The following is a 20,767-nucleotide window of genomic DNA, read 5'->3' as shown; positions in this document are numbered from 1 at the left end:
CCTGCTTTCAATCTTTCCCAGCATCAAGGTCTTTTCCAATGAATCAGTTCTTCGCATCAGGTGGCCAAAATATTGGAGTTTCAGCTTCAGCATCAGACCTTCCAATGAATATTCAGGACTGATTTCCTTTCAGATGGACTGGTTGGCTCTCCTTGGAGTCCAAGGGACTCTCAAGAGTCTCCTCCAACACCACAGTTCAAAAGCATCAATTCTTCAGCACTCAGCTTTCTTTATAGTCCAACTCTCACATCCATACATGACTACTGGAAAAACCACAGCCTTCCCTAGATGGACCTTTGTTGGCAAAGTAATGTCAATGCTTTTTAATATGCTGTCTAGGTTGGTCACAGCTTTTCTTTCAAGGAGCAAGCGTCTTTTAATTTCATGGCTGCAGTCACCATCTGGAGTGATCTTGGAGCCCAAGAAAATATAAGTCTGTCACTGTTTCCATTGTTTCCCCATCTATTTGCCATGAAGTGACAGGACCAGATGCCATGATCTTAGTTTTTTGAATGTTGAGTTTCAAGCCAGCCTTTTCACTAGATTTAACTAAAAATTACGATATATAACTAAACTGGAAAGAAATGGGGAAGTGTATATGTATGTATATACATAGAAGGGTTTAAAAACTATATTCTGAGGTAGGTAAAACGTCAGTTGAATTTTTGAAACTGAAAACTCAAGAATGAGCATTACTATAGATAGATAACAAGAATTTACTGTATAGCATAGGGAACTATATTCAGTATGTTATAATACACTATAATGGAAAATAGAAAAAAGAATATACACATATATATGCATAACCAAATCACTTTGCTGTACACCTGGAACTAACACAGTATCAAGTATACTTTAAGGAAAAAAAAAAAAGAATTAGCATTAGTAGCATGTCCTTTAGAAAAATGGAGGTAAATGGGAGATCAGTTGCGACTGAACAGAAAACTGGGGCATGTGGATGAGTGGAACAGAGGCTGCTACAGTCTTGCACAGCTGTTTAAATTTTTTTCATTAGCTACGATGTTAAGCTTAATATGTCAGTATATGGATGGACACTAGACTTTAGGTGAGGAGGAAATAGTATATACAGAAGTCTAATTACACATGAAGCTTATATCATGTTATATATCAAAGTCGGTAAATAAAGCTAAGGGAATTCCCTGGCCGTCCAAATAGTTAGGACTCCATGCTTTCACTGCTAAGGGTCCAGGTTCAATCCCTGGTCAGTGAACTAAGATCCTATAAGCTGCAAGGCACGGCTAATAAAGAAAAAAATTAAATTAAAAAAAGTCAATATACAATATTTCCAAAATTTTGGGGAATTGAAAGTTGGCATCAATTTATTTCTATGAGATGCTCAATTTTGTGTGTCAGAACTATTTAAATATTTAAATGTAACCTTGTGACTGTTTACGCAGATGAACATTTGATATGCACAACCATAAAGTATTTATAAGAATAAAAGAAAGGTCAAAAACAAAACTATAAATAACTTCTAATTACATCATTTAGATAAAATGTAAAATACTTTTAGTCTTCTGGAGAAGTAAAAAATTAACACATGATTTTATCACTTCTTAAATTGGTTCAACTCTCTTTTCCTGTTACATGTGGGATGTCATTTTTCAGAGAACAGTTTTTTTTTGCATATTCTTCACAACAAACCCAGGACAGCCTGGCTTGGTAGTCCTATTACATAGTTTGAAGTTGGTAAACCTTTGGGCCTTTTTTCAAGAGATAACCTTGGTCATTTAGTGATCCAATAAAATTTTCAAAATCAGCAACCTAGTAGAAAATAATAAAAGAGCCTGTTAAATATATGCAAAAAATGTGATTTTTAAAATTAATCTCTCAAACAGTAATATACAATTGTCAAGTTTTTTGGGCAAATAAAATCATTTGTACTTCTTACAGAGAAAGCTGCTTACATACAAAACTTGGATTCTATAACACCTAGCTAATCAAAAATAACTCCAGTATGCATAGAATCTTTTATATTTGTTTTAGCTTAGCTTCAAAATAAAAATTAGACCAACTTTTGAAATTGAATGAGCAATTTTCCATACAAACTGTTTTACATGTTTAAAGTGCTATTATGAATCCTGGAAAGAAAAAATAAAAACCTATAAAGTGCTATTATACCCATTTTCACTAAGACTTTTAAGTAGTTAGATCAAGTGGAATCATGTCCATGTAACAAATGAGAAAACTGAGGTTCAATGATGTGTAACATGACTTGCCCACACAGACTGTCAGAATAACATGGAAACTTGCTATGTTTCTCCTATCAAGATGTTGAAAACTCTTTTGAAAAGAAGTTTGAATTTTAGATAAAAACTGTTTTTTTAAAGCTCTGAGCAACTAATTTTATATCTTAAATAAAACAAGCGTGTGTTTTAAATACTCCAAAACAGCCTATTCCATAACTTTAGTCTAAATCTTTTGACGTTTAAAAGTTCTTCTATACTAATAAAGCCCTCCTGAAATTATTATAAAAAGATTTACTAATTATTTATTTTATCATACCTGAATGTTTAACTCTTTGGCAATCTGTTGAAGTTGATGAAACTGAAATAAATTATTGTAAGTTCTTTCGGCAATATTGTTGAGAGCAGAAATAAATCTTTTTGCTGCTGACCTGTTGCTCATTCCAGAACCATGCTGGGATCGTTCAAAATCTAGGTTCCCAAATTCATCAGAGTAAGTTCCTAACATGCTTATAGAAGGAAAGAAAAACAGTTACCCAGTGTGTTTCAGCTACAGAAATTTTTGTCCAAGTTATAAAAAGAAAAATGTGGAAATAGCCCTGAGGCTCAGGTAACAAAGATTTAAACATGTATTTACTGAGCGGTGATTGTGAATTAACCATGTATGGACTGGTCGGGGATAACAATATTTTGGACATAGCTACCACTTTTTAAGAAACTCCCTATATTTAGAAAGAGAAATACAAATGAATTTTTGCATAAAAATACAAAGTTGACAGGCTACAATATAAATACTTGGAACATTCTCTTTGATTCATGAAAAAAAAAAAAAAACTAAACATACTAAATTTAGGCTTTCCTTGGTAAAGATGTCTTCTCAGCTCCTAGAGCAGCATCTGGCAAATAAAATGTGTTAGAAATACTCTGGGGATGAAGTAGAAAGGTTCTGCTGAGTTGCAGTAATGATGGTTAGATATTAAAGGATACACCTACTTCTCCAGCTCTTGCTGCTTTCTTCTTATTTTCATAATATAATCAGGGAAAGAAATACATAATTCACAGTGAATTTTAGCCAGAAGTCTGAAAGTACCAGTTAGAGCTTAGTCATCCTCTCTAGTCCAGCCCTGTTGCTGATTGCCTGCCCTTAATTCTCGGCTTATATATAATCTCACAGCCAGGCTCAGAGGCAAAGATGGTATTTAATGAGTTACTTAATCAAATATAAATTGGTCACTAGACAGTAGGCTTCCCATGGTAGAACAAAACAGGTGCAATTCCTGCCCTTAAGGAGCTTATAGTTATGAATTTAAAGGGTTATTAAAAACACAGCTTCATTTTGTTCCCTGAATAGGTAAGAGCCCACATGAAAGAGAATAAGCTGTACATACAGGAATGAGTCATCCAAATAAGACTGTAGTAACTAATAAAACAATTAGATGAATATGTGTATTCCCTAGAAATATAGCATAATTTTTTTTAATAATGAACTACTTTCCTGTGTTATTTGTTGTTTAATCACTAAGTTGTGTCACACTCTTTTGCAAGCGCATGGACTGCAGCCCGCCAGGGGAGCCTCGTGTACAGGCTCCTCTGTACATGAGATTTCCCAGGAAAGAATACTGGAGTTGGCATTTCCTTCTCCAAGAGATCTTCCTTTCATTGGCAGGTGGATTCTTGACCACTGAGCCACCAGGGAAGACCATACCATATAATTTACCATATTATTTCTCATAGAACAGTCGTCACAAATGCTTTAGGCGACTATGTCAATTATAATAGCTAGTATACCTTAATTGTATTTATTTACCAAGCACTGGTTTGCACTCCTTGCATCAAACCAGTCAATCCTAAAGGAAATCAACCCTGAATATTCATTGGAAGGACTGATGCTGAAGCTAAAGCTCCAATACTTTGGCCACCTGATGAGAAGAGCCAACTCACTGGAAAAGACCCTGATACTGGGAAAGACTGAAGGCAGGAGGAGAAAGTGACAACAGAGAGCAAGATAGTTGGATGGTATCACTGACTCAGTGGACACTGAGTTTGAACAAGCTCAGGGAGAAGGTGAAGGAGAGGGAACCCTGGTGTGCTGCAGTCCATAGGGTCACACAGTCGGACATGACTGAGCAAATGACCTGAACTGAACCATGTGTCCGATTTAGCCCTTCCAGCAATCCTATTCAGTTCAGTCACTCAGTCATGTCCGACTCTTTGGGACCCCATGAATCGCAGCATGCCAGGCCTCCCTGACCATCACCAACTCCCAGAGTTCACTCAAACTCACCTCCATTGAGTCGGTGATGCCATCCAGCCATCTCATCCTCGGTCGTCCCTTTCTCCTCCTGCCCCCAATCCCTCCCAGCATCAGAGTCTTTTCCAATGAGTCAACTCTTTGCATGAGGTGGCCAAAGTACTGGAGTTTCAGCTTTAGCATCAGTCCTTCCAAAGAATACCCAGGACTGATCTCCTTTAGAATAGACTGGTTGGATCTTGCAGTCCAAGGGACTCTCAAGAGTCTTCTCCAACACCACAGTTCAAAAGCATCAATTCTTCAGCACTTACCTTTCTTCACAGTCCAACTGTCACATCCACACATGACCACAGGAAAAACCATAGCCTTGACTAGACAGACCTTTGTTGGCAAAGTAATGTCTCTGCTTTTCAACATGCTATCTAGGTTGGTCACAACTTTCCTTCCAAGGAGTAAGTGTCTATTAAGTTCATGGCTGCAATCACCATCTGCAGTGATTCTGGAGCCCAAAAAAATAAAGTCTGACACTGTTTCCAATGTTTCCCCATCTATTTTCCCATGAAGTGATGGGACCAGATGCCATGATCTTCGTTTTCTGAATGTTGAGCTTTAAGCCAATTTTTTCACTCTCCTCTTTCACTTTCATCAAGAGGCTTTTTAGTTCCTCTTCACTTTCTGCCATAAGGGTGGTGTCATCTGCATATCTGAGGTTATTGATATTTCTCCTGGCAATCTTGATTCCAGCTTGTGCTTCTTCCAGTCCAGGGTTTCTCATGATGTACTCTGCATAGAAGTTAAATAAGCAGGGTGACAATATATAGCCTTGACGTACTCCTTTTCCTATTTGGAACCAGTCTGTTGTTCCATGTCCAGTTCTAACTGTTGCTTCCTGACCTGCATATAGGTTTCTCAAGAGGCAGGTCAGTTGGTCTGGTATTCCCATCTCTTTCAGAATTTTCCACAGTTTATTGTGATCCACACAGTCAAAGGCTTTGGCATAGTCAATAAAGCAGAAGTAGATGTTTTTCTGGAACTCTCTTGCTTTTCCATGATCCAGTGGATGTTGGCAATTTGATCTCTGGTTCCTCTGCCTTTTCGAAAACCAGCTTGAACATCTGGAAGTTCACGGTTCACATATTGCTGAAGCCTGGCTTGGAGAATTTTGAGCATTACTTTACTAGCGTGTGAGATGAGTGCAATTGTGTGGTAGTTTGAACATTCTTTGGCATTGCCTTTCTTTGAGATTGGAATAAAAACTGACCTTTTCCAGTTACTTTAGGATTATTATTATTTCCGTTTTACAGATGAAGATACAACATCTTCTAAGGTTAAGTGACTTGCCAAAGGTTACAAAGCTAATTAAGTGTCATATCTGGGATCTGAGTCTGAGCTACACTGCTTCAGATTTGAAGAAAAGTATGTAAAATGTTTGAGTTACTTTCCTTACACAGAAATAGCTCACAATGATCTCTCAACCTCTGAAAGTGGCTCTATTCTCTTCTACTTCCTAGTATATTTACAGAGAAAGCTTATATGAACTGTTGCCCATAAACATGGGGTTTTTATAGCTATGTGCTCTATGATGTACTGTCACCAGTTTAGATTTTTATTATTTAGGCTTCTGCTTCCCAGTTAAAATGTAATTTTACAGGTTCAAAACCACGCTAAAGACAAATATTCAAAGCTAAAGAGATGGAAACCCTGAAATGAAGTCTTAATGAGTGAAAAGTGATTACTAAAATCAACCTAAAAATCAATGTAGTATATTTACTGAGAGCCTACTGTGTGCAAGGCATGAGTCTGGGCCCTGGGAGTACAGCAGTTAAATGTGACAGATGACTCTCTTCTCTCACAGAGTTTAGACTAAGGACAGAAAGCATGTTAATTATAACAAAACAGATAATTCACAATCTAGTTTCAGTTGTGTTTAATTGGGTCTTGATCTCTACCATGGAAATAATGCTAGGTAATTCCAATCATTTGGAATCAAAGAAGAAAGAAGAAAGCGAAGTCGCTCAGTTGTGTCCGACTCTGCGGCCCCACGTAGCCCACCAGGCTCCTCTGTCTGTGGAATTTTCCAGGCAAGAGTACTGGAGTAGATTGCAATTTCCTTCTCTACATGGGGCCAATGAGTGCAATTGTGCGGTAGTTTGAGCATTCTTTGGCATTGCCTTTCTTTGAGACTGGAATGAAAACTGACCTGTTCCACAAGACCCGTTAAACCCTAGTACTAAGGCATGTAAAAGAGAAAATTGATAGTTCAAGCACAGTGTGATGCTCAACCACTAAGATACTAAGATATAGAGGGTAAAAGTTAGCAACTGGTTGAAAGGGTTTTTTGTTGTTTAGCCACTCAGTCCTGTGGCCACTGCTGAGTCTTCCAATTTTGCTGGCATATGGAGTGCAGCACTTTCACAGCATCATCTTTCAGGATTTGAAATAGCTCAGCTGGAATTCGATCATCTCCACTAGCTTTGTTCGTAGTGATGCTTCCTAAGTCCCATTTGACTTCGCACTCCAGGATGTCTGGCTTTGGTTGAGTGATCACACCATTGTGTTTATCTGGGCCATTAAGATTTTTTTTTGTATAGTTTTCTGTGTATTCTTGCCGCCTCTTCTTAACATCTTCTGCTCTGGTAGGTCCATACCATTTCTGTCCTTTATTGTGCCCATCTTTACATGAAATGTTCCCTTGGTATCTCTAATTTTCTTGAAGAGATCTCTAATCTTTCTCATTCTTTTGTTTTCCTCTTATTTCTTTACACTGATTACTGAGGAAGGCTTGTTTCTCTCTCCTTGGTATTCTTTGGAATTCTGCATTCAGATGGATATATCTTTCCTTTTCTCCTTTGCCTTTCATGTCTCTTCTTTTCTCAGCTATTTGTAAGCCTCCCTCAGACAACCATTTTGCCTTTTTGCAATTTTTCTTCTTGGGGATGGTTTTGATCACTGCCTCCTGTACAATGTTACGAACCTCTGTCCATAGATCTTCAGGAACTCTATCTGTCAAATCTAATCCCTGGAATCTATTTGTCACTTCCACTTATAATCATGAGGGATTTGATTTAGATTATACCTGAGTGGTCTAGTGTTTTTCCCTATTTTCTTCAATTTAAGTCTGAATTTGGCAATAAGGAGTTCATGATCTGAGCCACAGTCAGCTCCAGGTCTTGTTTTTGCTGACTGTATAGAGCTTCTCCATCTTTGGCTGCAAAGAATATAATCAACTGGATTTCAGTATTGACCATCTGGTGATATCCACGTGTAGAGTGGTCTCTTGTATTGTTGCAAGAGGGTGTTTGCTATGCCCAGTGCAGCACATTCTCTTGGCAAAACTCGTTAGTCTTTGCCTTGCTTCATTCTGTACTCCAAGGCCAAACTTGCCTGTTATCCACATATCTATTGACTTCCCACTTTTGCATTCTAACTCCCTGTGATGAAAAGTACATCCTTTTTTTGGTGTTCATTCTAGAAGGTCTTCATAGAACTGTTCAACTTCTTTGGCATTAATTGTTGGGTGGTGCATAGACTTGGATTCCTGTGATGCTGAATGGTTTGTCTTGGAAAAGAACTGAGATCATTCTATTGTTTTTGAGACTGCACTCCCAAGTACTGCATTTCAGATTCTTTTTTTGACTGTGAGGGCTACTCCCTTTCTTCTAAGGGATTCTTGCCCATAGTAGTAGATATATTGGTCATCTAAATTCACCCATTACCATCTTTTTAGTTCACCAATTCCTAAGATGTTGATACTCATTCTTGCCATCTCCTGTTTGACTGCTTTCAATTTACCTTGATCATGACCTAACATTCCAGGTTCTTATGCAATACTGTTCTTTACAGCCCTGGACTTTACTTTCACCACCAGACACATCCACAACTGGACGTTGTTTCCACTTTGGCTCAGCCTCTTCATTCCTTCTGGAGCTGTTTCTCCACTATTCTCCAGTAGCATATTGGATACCTAACTACTTGGGCTTCCCAGGTTGCACTACTGGCAAAGAACCCACCCGCCAGTGCAGGAGACATGAGGTGGGTTTGATCCATGGATCAGGAAAATCCCCTGCAGCAGGAAATGGCAACCCACTCCAGTATTCTTGCATGGAGAGTCCCATGGATAGAGGTGCCTGTTGGGCTACAGTACATAGGGCTGCAAAGAGTCTAACAGGATTGAAGAGACTTGCATGCATAGAATTACCTGGGGGATTCATCTTTCTGTATCATATCTTTTTGCCTTTTCATAATGTTCATGGGGTTCTCAAGGCAAGAATGCTGAAGTGGTTTGTCATTCCTTTCTCCGGTGGACCAAATTTCATCAGAAGTCTCCACCATGACCTATCCATCTTGGGTGTCCCTACATGGCATGGCTCATAGCTTCATTGACTTACACAAAGCTGTGATCCATGTGATCATTTTGGTAATTTTTCTGTGACTGTGGTGTTCATTCTGTCTGCTCTCTAATGAATAAGAGGCTTGTGCAAGCTTCCTGATAAGAGGGGCTGACTGTGGGGAAAACTGGGTCTTCTTCTGGTGGGCATGGCCATGCTCAGTAAATCTTTAATCCAGTTTTCTGCTGATGGGTGGGACTGTGCTCCCTCCCTATAGTTTGGCCTGAAGCCAAACTATGGTAGGGGTAATGGCAGAACTCCTCCAAAAGGATTGATGCCAGCATACTGCACCACCCAGAACTGCTGCTGCCAGTGTCCCTGACCCTGCAGCAGGCCACTGTCAACCCACACCTCTGCTTGACACTCTCAAACACTCACAGGCAACTCTGGCTCAGTCTCTTGTGGGGTCTCTGCTCCTTTCTCTTGGAACCTGGTTTGCACAATATTTTGTTTGTGCCCTCCAAGACTCTCTGTTTCTCCAGTCCTGTGGAAGTTCTGTAATCAAATCCCGCTGACCTTCAAAGTCAGATTCCCTGGGGATTCTCAGTCCCTTTGCTGTATCCTCAGGTTTGGAAGTCTGTTGTGGAGCCTAGAACTTTCACAACAGTGCGACTTCTTCAGTATAATTGTTCTCCAGTTTGTTGATCACCCACCCAGAGGTTGTATGGTGGGGCTAATGGCAACTACCTCCTCCAAGAGGACTTACGACACATGTCATGCCTCCCAGGACTACTGCTGCCAGTGGCCCTGTCCCCATGGCAGGCCACTGTTGACCCAAGCCTCCGCAGAGATCCTCAAACACTCAGAGGCAGGTCTGGCCCAGTCTTGTGTGGGGATCACTGCTCCTTTTGCCCTGGATCATGGATGAAAAATTGGTAGTCATTATTGTTAGTAATTTTACTCATTATGAGACAGCTGCTCTTGTGCTAGCAATAAAAAATTAAGAGCTATCAATTCAAGAGTGTTTAAAGCTTCAAAAACGGTAAGCGTAACCTCACTGTTGCTGACAAATTCTGACATGTTGATTTAAGAAGAAAAGTTCTGCTTCTTGTACAGATTACCTAAAAGGGCAAGAAACAACTTGCAACCTAATGCTTAGATGTTTGGGCAATAGCATGGGTGCCCTTCTACCCATACAGCATGCTTCCAGAGGCACTAGAGGGAACAGGGTGTCCTCTGGGGACAAGTTAGGGGGTGAAGAAACAGCTAGGTAAATCTCTCTGTGTAAAGACAGAAGAAAGGATCTGAAGCTCAGAGCTGCTGGACAATGTATACGGAGAGCTCTAAAGGTCAGAATCAAGAAATTCTTTGAGAGGGGCAATTTTGGAAACTTCTGATCTGTGACATGAGATCTGCCAGTTTTTGAAAGCTTCAATGTGTGCAATTAGTCACAGTAAAAGTTATCTGTACAATCTCATCATCATATCACCAAAGCTGGCAATATTGATAGTGTTTACTGAGTGTCCACTAAAGTGTCAGAATCACATTTGTCACTTTATTTAGCCTTCAGTTCAGTTCAGTTACTCAGTCCTGTCCGATTCTTGCGATCCATGAATCGCAGCACACCAGGCCTCCCTGTCCATCACCAACTCCTGGAGTTCACTCAGACTCACGGCCATCGAGTCAGTGATGCCATCCAGCCATCTCATCCTGTGTCGTCCCCTTCTCCTCCTGCCCCTAATCCCTCCCAGCATCAGAGTCTTTTCCAATGAGTCAACTCTTCCCATGAGGAGGCCAAAGTACTGGAGTTTCAGCTTCAGCATTATTCCTTCCAAAGAAATCCCAGGGCTCATCTCCTTCAGAATGGACTGGTTGGGTCTCCCTGCAGTCCAAGGGACTCTCAAGAGTCTTCTCCAACACCACAGTTCAAAACCATAGCGTTGACTAGACGGACCTTTGTTGGCAAAGTAATATCTCTGCTTTTCAACATGCTATCTAGGTTGGTCATAACTTTCCTTCCAAGGAGTAAGTGTCTTAAATTCATGGCTGCAGTCACCATCTACAGTGATTTTGGAGCCCCCCAAAATAAAGTCTGACACTGTTTCCAATGTTTCCCCATCTATTTCGCATGAAGTGATGGGACCAGATGCAATGATCTTCGTTTTCTGAATGTTGAGCTTTAAGACAACTTTTTCACTCTCCACTTTCATTTTCATCAAGAGGCTTTTGAGTTCCCCTTCACTTTCTGCCATAAGGGTGGTGTCATCTGCATATCTGAGGTTATTGATATTTCTCCCAATATTTCTCATATTTCTGGCCATCTTGATTCCAGCTTGTGCTTCTTCCAGTCCAGAGTTTCTCGTGATGTACTCTGCATAGAAGTTAAATAAGCAGGGTGACAATATACAGCCTTGACATATTCCTTTTCCTATTTGGAACCAGTCTGTTGTTCCATGTCCAGTTCTAACTGTTGCTTCCTGACCTGCATATAGGTTTCTCAAGAGGCAGGTCAGTTGGTTTGGTATTCCTATCTCTTTCAGAATTTTCCACAGTTTCTTGTGATCCACACAGTCAAAGGCTTTGGCATAGTCAATAAAGCAGATGTTTTTCTGGAACTCTCTTGCTTTTTCCATGATCCAGCGGATGTTGGCAATTTGATCTCTGGTTCCTCTGCCTTTTCTAAAACCAGCTTGAACATCAGGGAGTTCACGGTTCAGGTATTGCTGAAGCCTGGCTTGGAGAATTTTGAGCATTACTTTATTAGCGTGTGAGATGAGTGCAATTGTGCGGTAGTTTGAGCATTCTTTGGTATTGCCTTTCTTTGGAATTGGAATGAAAACTGACCTTTTCCAGTCCTGTGGCCACTGCTGAGTTTTCCACATTTGCTGGCATATTGAGTGCAGCACTTTCACACCATCATCTTTCAGGATTTGAAATAGCTCACCTGGAATTCCATCACCTCCACTAGCTTTGTTCATAGTGATGCTTTCTAAGGACCACTAGACCCCACATTCCAGGATGTTTGGCTCTAGGTGAGTGATCACAACATTGTGATTATCTTGGTCATGAAGATCTTTTTGTACAGTTCTTCCGTGTATTCTTGCCACCTCTTAACATCTTCTGCTTCTGTTAGGTCCATACCATTTCTGTCCTTTATCGAGCCCTCCTTTGCATGAAATGTTCTTTGGTATCTCTGATTTTCTTCAAGAGATCTCTAGTCTTTCCCATTCTGTTGTTTTGCTCTCTTTCTTTGCATTGATCACTGAGGAAGGCTTTCTTATCTCTTCTTGCTATTCTTTGGAATTTCTGCATTCAGATGCTTATATCTTTCCTTTTCTCCTTTGCTTTTTGCTTCTCTTCTTTTCACAGCTATTTGTAAGGCCTCCCCAGACAGCCATTTTGCTGTTTTGCATTTCTTTTCCATGGGGATGGTGTAGATCCTTGTCTCCTGTACAGTGTCCCGAGCATCAGTCCATAGTTCATCAGGCACTCTATCAGATCTAGACCCTTAAATCTATTTCTCACTTCCACTGTATAATCATAAGGGATTTGATTTAGGTCATACTTGAATGGTCTATTGGTTTTCCCTACTTTCTTCAAATTTAAGTCTGAATTTGGCAATAAGAAGTTCAGGATGTGAGCCACAGTCAGCTCCTGGTCTTGTTTTTGTTGACTGTATAGAGCTTCTCCATCTTTGGCTGCAAAGAATATAATCAATCTGATTTTGGTGTTGACCATCTGGTGATGTCCATGTGTAGAGTCTTTTGTGTTGTTGGAAGACAGTGTTTGCTATGACCAGTGCATTTTCTTGGCAAAACTCTATTAATCTTTGACCTGCTTCATTCCATATTGCAAGGCCAAATTTGCCTGTTACTCCAGGTGTTTCTTGACTTCCTACTTTTGCATTCCAGTACCCTATAATGAAAAGGACATGTTTTTTGCTATCTGCGATGGGCACACACAGCGCAGGCAGCTGCAACCAGAGCACATAGTGCGGCTGACAGGAGCTACCCCACCTCCGAGGTCAGGGGCAGAAGCCTGGAGGACCCCATGGCTGAGGGGTGGCGGCCAAGAGGAGTTACCCCATGTCTGAGGTCAGGGGCAGCGGCCGACAGTGCCAGGCTGCGACGGCGCAGGAACGGCCGAGAGGAGCTACCCCACATCTGAGGTTAGGGCGGCAGTTCAGACTGCCAGGCTACCACAGCGCAAGAGTAGCTGAGAGGAGCTACCCCACGTCCGAGGCCAGGGGCGGCAGCTGGGAGGAGCCACCCCATGTCCAAGGAGTGGTGGCTGTGTGGCGCAGGAGGGCCTATTCCACGTTCAAGGTCAGGAGGGGCAGCGGTGAGGAGATACCCCTCATCCAAGGTAAGGAGCAGCGGCTGCGCTTTGCTAGAGCAGCCATGAAGAGATACCCCACATCCAAGATCTCAGAACACAATCCTTTGTGCTGAGTTCTACACAAAAGGAGACTGAAAAGCAGAGTGTAACTTGCCAATGCAGCTCCAGTTCAGTTCAGTTGCCCAGTCATGTCTGACTCTTTGCAACCCCATGGACTGTGGCCCGCCAGGCTTCTCTGTCCATCCATGGCATCCTTCCCTGTCCATCCGTGTCCATGGCAGCTCCAGGACAGATTTTAAAGCCCACACTCTGGCAGCAGTGCTGTACCACTTTTACTCAGAGCTAAAGAGAAACAATTGGTCCTGACTCCAAGCAAGCCCAGAACAGTAGCTCTTAGGGAAAAAAAAATTACTTAACAAAATAATTTCATCTTTAATTAGTATTTTTGCCGCCTCAGATTCCTAACAGATTTATATTTTAAGTACTGTGAGAGCATATTAAAAAGAACTAATTTCTAAATTATGATAAAGCCACACAATGAAACACTGCAGTTGTGAAAAATAAACAGACACTCTTTAGGCATTGACATGGAATGATTTCAAGATCATTTTCTTAGTGAAAAAACTGAGGTACAGAATGTGTATGCTACCTTTTGTCTATAAAAGGGGGAAAAGAATATACAGATATGGAGTTGTAATGCATATTTTTTATCTGAAATCACACAAAAATTGATTTGTTGTCACTAGGGAAGAGGAAGAACTAGGTAGCTAGTTAACAGTATATGAAGAAACTTTTACCATTAAATACTGTTTGAACTTTGGAATTTTGAGGTATATGAATGCGTAAACCTATTAAAAAATTTTTAACTGAAATGCCTATCTAAAATAATCAGAATAAGATGTTTTCTCATATGCCACTTCTTAAAAGTTAACGTGCATAATAGGAAACCAAAAAGCACAAGAAGCACAAAAACAAAAAAACATGTGTCTTTCTCTGTGTCTTTGTTTGTTGTCCTTGACCACAAGCAGTTTACCATCTGATGTGTTCTTCTAGGTTAATTGATTTTTTCAAAAACCGCATGTCTAAGGTAGTCATATATTATCAGTTAAAATACAAACTTTTTTTCTTTTCTGTCTTCTAAGAAATATGATCTACCAAATGATATAAAATGCAAAAGTCACATACTAGCAATGTTTGTCAAATCCTAATGCATTTATTGATCCTTGAACCCAGAAATATCATTTCTTAGAATACACTTACCACACATGAAGTATCCCATAGAGATTACTCATTGTAGCACTGTTTGCAATAGCAAAAGAATGGAAAATGTTCATGTGTCTAGCAATGGGTGACTGATTAAATAAACTAAGGTATATCAGAGTATATCTAAACAATAGAATACTATGTAGCTGTAAAAAAAACCTTTCTATGTCCTAATAAGGAAAGATCCCTAGATATACTGTCAAATTAAAAAAAACTTATATCTTTCTTATAAAGATATAAGAAAATGGATTGGCAGTTGCTAGAGGCTCGGGGGGTGGGGAGGAGCAGGGGATGGTAAGGGGTGGGGTGGGTGAAATGGGTGAAGGAGGTCAAAAGGTACAAGTTTCCAGTTATAAATTTAAGTAATATAAGCATTACAATATAAGTAATACTGTATTATATATTTGAAAGTTGCTAGAGAGGAGATCTTTAAAGTTCTCATCACAAGAAAATAAATTGTAACTGTGTGGTTGGTGATGGACGTGCAGTGTGATAATCATTTTGATATATAAAGTACAGAACAATAGTGTAAGTCATATGCTATTTATAAGAAAGTAATGAAAGAAAGGCAATGCCAAAGAATGCTCAAACTACCGCACAATTGCACTCATCTCACATGCTAGTAAAGCAATGCTCAAAATTCTCCAAGCCAGGCTTCAGCAATACATGAACCGTGAACTTCCTGATGTTCAAGCTGGTTTTAGAAAAGGCAGAGGAACCAGAGATCAAATTGCCAACATCCGCTGGATCATGGAAAAAGCAAGAGAGTTCCAGAAAAACATCTACTTCTGCTTTATTGACTATGCCAAAGCCTTTGACTGTGTGGATCACAAGAAACTGTGGAAAATTCTGAAAGAGATGGGAATACCAGACCACCTGACCTGCCTCTTGAGAAATCTGTATGCAGGCCAGGAAGCAACAGTCAGAATTGGCCATGGAACAACAGACTGGTTCCAAATAGGAAAAGGAGTATATCAAGGCTGTATATTGTCACCCTGCTTATTTAACTTCTATGCAGAGTACATCATGAGAAACTCTGGACTGGAAGAAACACAAGCTGGAATCAAGATTGCCGGGAGAAATATCAATAACCTCAGATATGCAGATGACATCACCCTTATGGCAGAAAGTGAAGAGGAACTCAAAAGCCTCTTGGTGAAAGTAAAAGAGGAGAGTGAAAAAGTTGGCTTAAAGCTCAACATTCAGAAAACAAAGATCATGGCATCTGGTCCCATCACTCCATGGGAAATAGATGGAGAAACAGTGGAAACAGTGTCTGACTATTTTTTTGGGCTTTAAACTCACTGCAGATGGTGACTGCAGCCATGAATTTAAAAGACACTTACCCCTTGGAAGAAAAGTTATGACCAACCTAGATAGCATATTCAAAAGCAGAGACATTACTTTGCCGACTAAGGTGCATCTAGTCAAGACTATGGTTTTTCCAGTGGTCATGTATGGATGTGAAAGTTGGACTGTGAAGAAAGCTGAGCACCGAAGAATTGATGCTTTTGAACTGTGGTGTTGGAGAAGACTCTTGAGAGTCCCTTGGACTGCAAGGAGATCCAACCAGTCCATTCTGAAGGAGATCAGCCCTGGGATTTCTTTGGAAGGAATAATGCTGAAGCTGAAACTCCAGTGCTTTGGCCACCTCATGTGAAGACCTGACGCATTGGAAAAGACTCTCATGCTGGCAGGAGGAGAAGGGGACAACCGAGGATGAGATGGCTGGATGGCATCACGGACTCAATGGACCTGAGTCTGAGTGAACTCCGGGAGTTGGTGATGGACAGGGAGGCCTGGCATGCTGCGATTCATGGGGTTGCAAAGAGTCGGACACGACTGAGTGACTGAAATGAACTGAACTGAACTGAATGGGTGTCCTGGTAAAGAGGAAGGGTGGAGAGTAAATAGGATAAGGCAAGCCTTCTCAAAGTACTTTTTTTTTTTAAATTGATTTTAGAACTATGTGAATGTATCAATAATCATTCAGGGACTTCCCTGGTAGTCCAGTGCTTAAGAATCCGCTATGCAATGCAGGGGACGCAGGTTCAATACCTGGTCTGGGAACTGAGATCCCACATGCCTCAGGGTAACCAAGCCTATAGAGAGTCTGCAGGCTGCAACAAAGATCCCACATGCTACAACTAAGACCCAAGGCAGCCAAATAAATATTTTAAAATGACCCAATTTTAAAATTACTCATTCAAAAAACAATTTTTTTAACATATAAAGATTATTTACATAGGAATATTTCAAGCCAGGAAAGTAGAATTTGTTCTGAGGAAAATAAGTGATCAAATGCATTAACTAAAACTAATTTTGCCTGGCCTAATTAAATATATAAATTGAGACAGAATGATGACCATTTTATTTCATTTCATGAATGTTTCATTTCATGAATGTTTTATTTCATTTAAAATAGCATTTAAAAATGTATTCTTACCTGTATTTCATAATTTCAACTATGTCCTCAGCATCTTCTTTAGTTGCTTCCTCTCTCAATTCCAACCTTGCTCGTGCCTTTAAAAGAAAACAACCATCTTCAGATAACAAAAGATAAATATATTTAATGTTGAGCAGCTCGAGTATATCTAAGCTTATTTCATTTATTAATTTTACACAAAAACTTCTGTAGGGAGAGACTACAATATAAAAAGTCAGAATTTTAAAATATTATCAACAGCTTGAATTGACAATTATCACTAATTTTTAAATCAATTTTTATCTACTAACACACCTTTCTGAATGTTCATTCCAGAAGATTTGATTACGCCTTTCAGGAAATCATGCCTAACTATTAATTTGTTAAAACAACAAAGATGAGTTATTCAGATTCTAGAAGCAAAAAGCTCAAACTGTAACCCAGCTAACTTTAACTGCCAGAGTTCTCTTAGCATTCCATACTTGTGAAGAGAGATAATGCTGTTAGAAAAATAGGCACTTACAGACCCGTCATGTATCAAATCAAACACTGCTAAGATATTTGACACATTCCATCTTACCATATGCTCATTTTTGAATACCTAAATTCTTATTTAACCTAAGGAATCTTCAAACTTCAAGAGTTCCCTAAGTGTCATTAAAGAAAAAACCAAACCAAACCAACAAACAAAAAAACACTACATGGTATGTAACTGGTCCTGCTTTTAAAAAATGGCTAAACATTGCTTGATATGTTAAATGTACCACAACCTTCTTTTTACACCTTGCCTTGGGGCATGCAGGATCTTAGTTCCCCAACCAGGGATCAAACCAGTGCCCCCTGCATTGGGACCAGGGAGCTTTAACCACTGGACTGCCAGGGAAGTCCCATGACAACCTTTTATTTTTTCTATTTATATTTTATTGAAGGATAATTCAAAAAAGCAGAGACATTACTTTGCCAACAAAGGTCCATCTAATCAAGGCTATGGTTTTTCCAGTAGTCATGTATGGATGTAAGAGTTTGACTATAAAGAAAGCTGAGCACCAAAGAATTCATGCTTTTGAACTGTGGTATTGGAGAAGACTCTTGAGAGTCCCTTGGACTGCAAGGATATCCAACCAGTCCATCCTAACGGAGATCAGTTGTGAATATTCATTGGAAGGACTGATGTTGAAGCTGAAACTCCAATACTTTGGCCACCTGATGCAAAGAGCTGAGTCATCTGAAAAGACCCTCATGCTGGGAAAGATTGAAGGCGGGAGGAGAAGGGGATGACAGAGGATGAGATGGTTGGATGGCATCACCAACTCAATGGGCATGAGTTTGAGTAAACTCCAGGAGTTGGTGATGGACAGGGAGGTCTGGTGTGCTGCAGTCCATGGGGTCACAAAGAGTCAAAGACACAACTGAGTGACGGAACTGAACTGAACTGAAGGATAACTGCTTTCTGGAATTTTGTTGCTTTCTGTCAAACCTCAACATGAATCAGCCATAGATATACATATATCCCCTTCCTTTTGCAACTCCCTCCCGTCTCCCTCCCCATCCTACCCCTCTAGGTTGATACAGAGCCCATGTTTGAGTTTCCTGAGCCATACAGCAAACTCCCATTGGCTACCTATTTTACATATGGTAAGTTTCCATGTTACTCTTTCCATTGATCTCAACCCCTCCTCCCTTCTCCTCATGTCCATAAGTATATTTTCTATGTCTGTTTTTCCACTGCTGCCCTGTAAATAAACTCTTTAGTACCATTTATCTAGATTCCGTATATACGCGTTCTGTTCAGTCGTTCAGTTGTGTCCAACTCTTTGCAACCCCATGGACCACAGCATGCCAGGCCACCCTGTCCATCACCAACTCCCAGAGTTCACCCAAACTCATGTCCATTGAGTCGGAGATGCCATCAAACATCTCATCTTCTGTCATCCCCTTCTCCTGCCTTCAATCTTTTCAATTGACTTTGGGGGTCTTTTCAATTGACTCAGCTCTTCGCATCAGGTGGCCAAAGTATTGGAGTTTCAGCTTCAACATCACTCCTTCCAATGAACATTCAGGATTGATCTCTTTTAGAATGGGACTGGTTGGATCTCCTTGCAGTCCAAGGGACTCTCAAGAGTCTTGTCCAACACCACAGTTCAAAAGCATCAATTCTTCAGCGCCTAGCCTTCTTTTTGTCCAACTCTCACATCCATATATGATTAATGGAAAGACTGTAGCTTTGATTAGACAGACCTTTGTTGGCAAAGTAACGTCTCTGCTTTTTAATATGCAGTCTCGGAACTTTCCAAGGAGTAAACGTCTTTTAATTTCATGGTTGCAGTCACCATCTACAGTGATTTTGGAGCCCCCAAAATAAAGTCAGCCACTGTTTATCCATCTAATTGCCATGAAGTGATGGGACCACATGCCATGACCTTAGTTTTCTGAATGTTGAGCTTTAAAACATCTTTTTCACTTTCCTTGTTCACTTTCATCAAGAGGCTCTTTAGTTCTTCTTCACTTTCTGCCACAAGGGTGGTGTCATCTGCATATCTGAGGTTATTGATATTTCTCCCAGCAATCTTGAATCCAGCTTGTGCTTCATCCAGTCCAGCATTTCTCATGATGTACTCTGCATATAAGTTAAACAAGCAGGATGGCAATATACAGCCTTGAGACACTCCTTTTCCTATTTGGAACCAGTCTGTTCCATGCCCAGTTCTAACTATTGCTTCCTGACCAGCATACAGATTTCACAGAGGCAGGTCAGGTGGTCTGGTATTCCCATCTCTTTCAGAATTTTCCAGTTTAAAATACAATATTTATCCTTCTCTTTCTGACTTACTTCACTCTGTATAATAGGTTCTAAGTTCATCCACCTCATTAGAACTGATTCAGATGTGTTCCTTTTTATGGGTGAGTAATATTCCATTGCGTATATGTACCAAAACTTCTTAATCCATTCATCTGTTGATGGACATCTAGGTTGCTTCCATGATCTAGCTATTGTAAACAGTGCTGCAATGAGTAATGGGATACATGTGTATTGTTCAATTTTGATTTCCTCAGAGTATACGAGAGAGGGCAATGGCACCCTACTCCAGTACTCTTGCCTGGAAAATCCCATGGACAGAGGAGCCTAGTAAGCTGTAGTCCATGGGGTCTCAAAGAGTTGGACATGACTGAGCGACTTCACTTTCACTTTTCACTTTCATGCATTGGAGAAGGAAATGGCAACCCACTCCAGTGTTGTTGCCTGGAGAATCCCAGGGACAAGGGAGCCTGGTGGGCTGCCATCTATGGGGTTGCATGGGGTCGGACACGACTGAAGCAACTTAGCAGCAGTAGCAGCAGCAGGGTATATGCTTAGGCATGGGATTGCTGGGTCATATGGTGGTTTTATCCATGGTTCTTTAAGGAATGTCCATACCATCTTCCATAGTGGCTATATCAATTTATATTCCTAATAACAGTCCAAGAACGTTCCTTTTTCTCCACACCTTCTCCAGCATTTATTGTTTTTAGACTTTTTTGATGATGGCCATTCTGACCAGTGTGAGGTGATATCACATTGTAGTTCTGATTTGCATTTTTCTAATAATGAGCGATGTTGGGCATCTTTTCATGTGTTTGTTAGCCATCTGTATGTATTCTTTGGAGAAATGTCTGTTTAGGTCTTTTTCCCACTTTCTGATTGGGTTGTTCGTTTTTCTGGTATTGAGTTGTATGAGCTGCTTGTATATTTTGGAAATTAATCCTTTGTCAGTTGTTTCATTTGCCGTGATTTTTCTCCCATTCTGAGGCTTGTCTTTTCACCCTGTTTATAGTTTCCTTTGCTATGCAAAAGCTTTTAAGTTTAACTGGGTCCTACTTTGTTACCTTTATTTTCAGTACTCTCAGAGGTGGGTCACGGAGGATCTTGCTTTATGTCATCAAGTGTTCTATGTTTTCCTCTAAGAGTTTTATAGTT

General features: G+C 40.3%; 1 protein-coding gene across 7 annotated transcripts in view; it reads right to left on the bottom strand.

The window, feature by feature from the left end:
- Window positions 1-696: 696 nt before the first annotated feature.
- MCM8 (minichromosome maintenance 8 homologous recombination repair factor) overlaps window positions 697-20,767 on the bottom strand; it is a 59,206-nt gene continuing 39,135 nt past the window's right edge. For all 7 annotated transcript variants that reach the window (XM_012188692.5, XM_060397608.1, XM_060397607.1 and 4 more), the window contains 3 exons: window positions 16,834-16,910; window positions 2,527-2,716; window positions 697-1,785 (listed from right to left, as the gene is read on the bottom strand). In XM_012188692.5, the coding sequence (XP_012044082.2) occupies window positions 1,693-1,785; window positions 2,527-2,716; window positions 16,834-16,910 (360 nt within the window). In that variant the 3' untranslated portion in view covers window positions 697-1,692. The remainder of the gene's footprint in view (window positions 1,786-2,526; window positions 2,717-16,833; window positions 16,911-20,767) is intronic.

The sequence above is a fragment of the Ovis aries genome, chromosome 13 (genome assembly GCF_016772045.2).
Source record: "Ovis aries strain OAR_USU_Benz2616 breed Rambouillet chromosome 13, ARS-UI_Ramb_v3.0, whole genome shotgun sequence".
NCBI classification, from domain to species: domain Eukaryota; kingdom Metazoa; phylum Chordata; class Mammalia; order Artiodactyla; family Bovidae; genus Ovis; species Ovis aries.
Note: the sequence above shows the minus strand (reverse complement) of the source record. Positions and strands in the feature narration are given on the sequence as shown.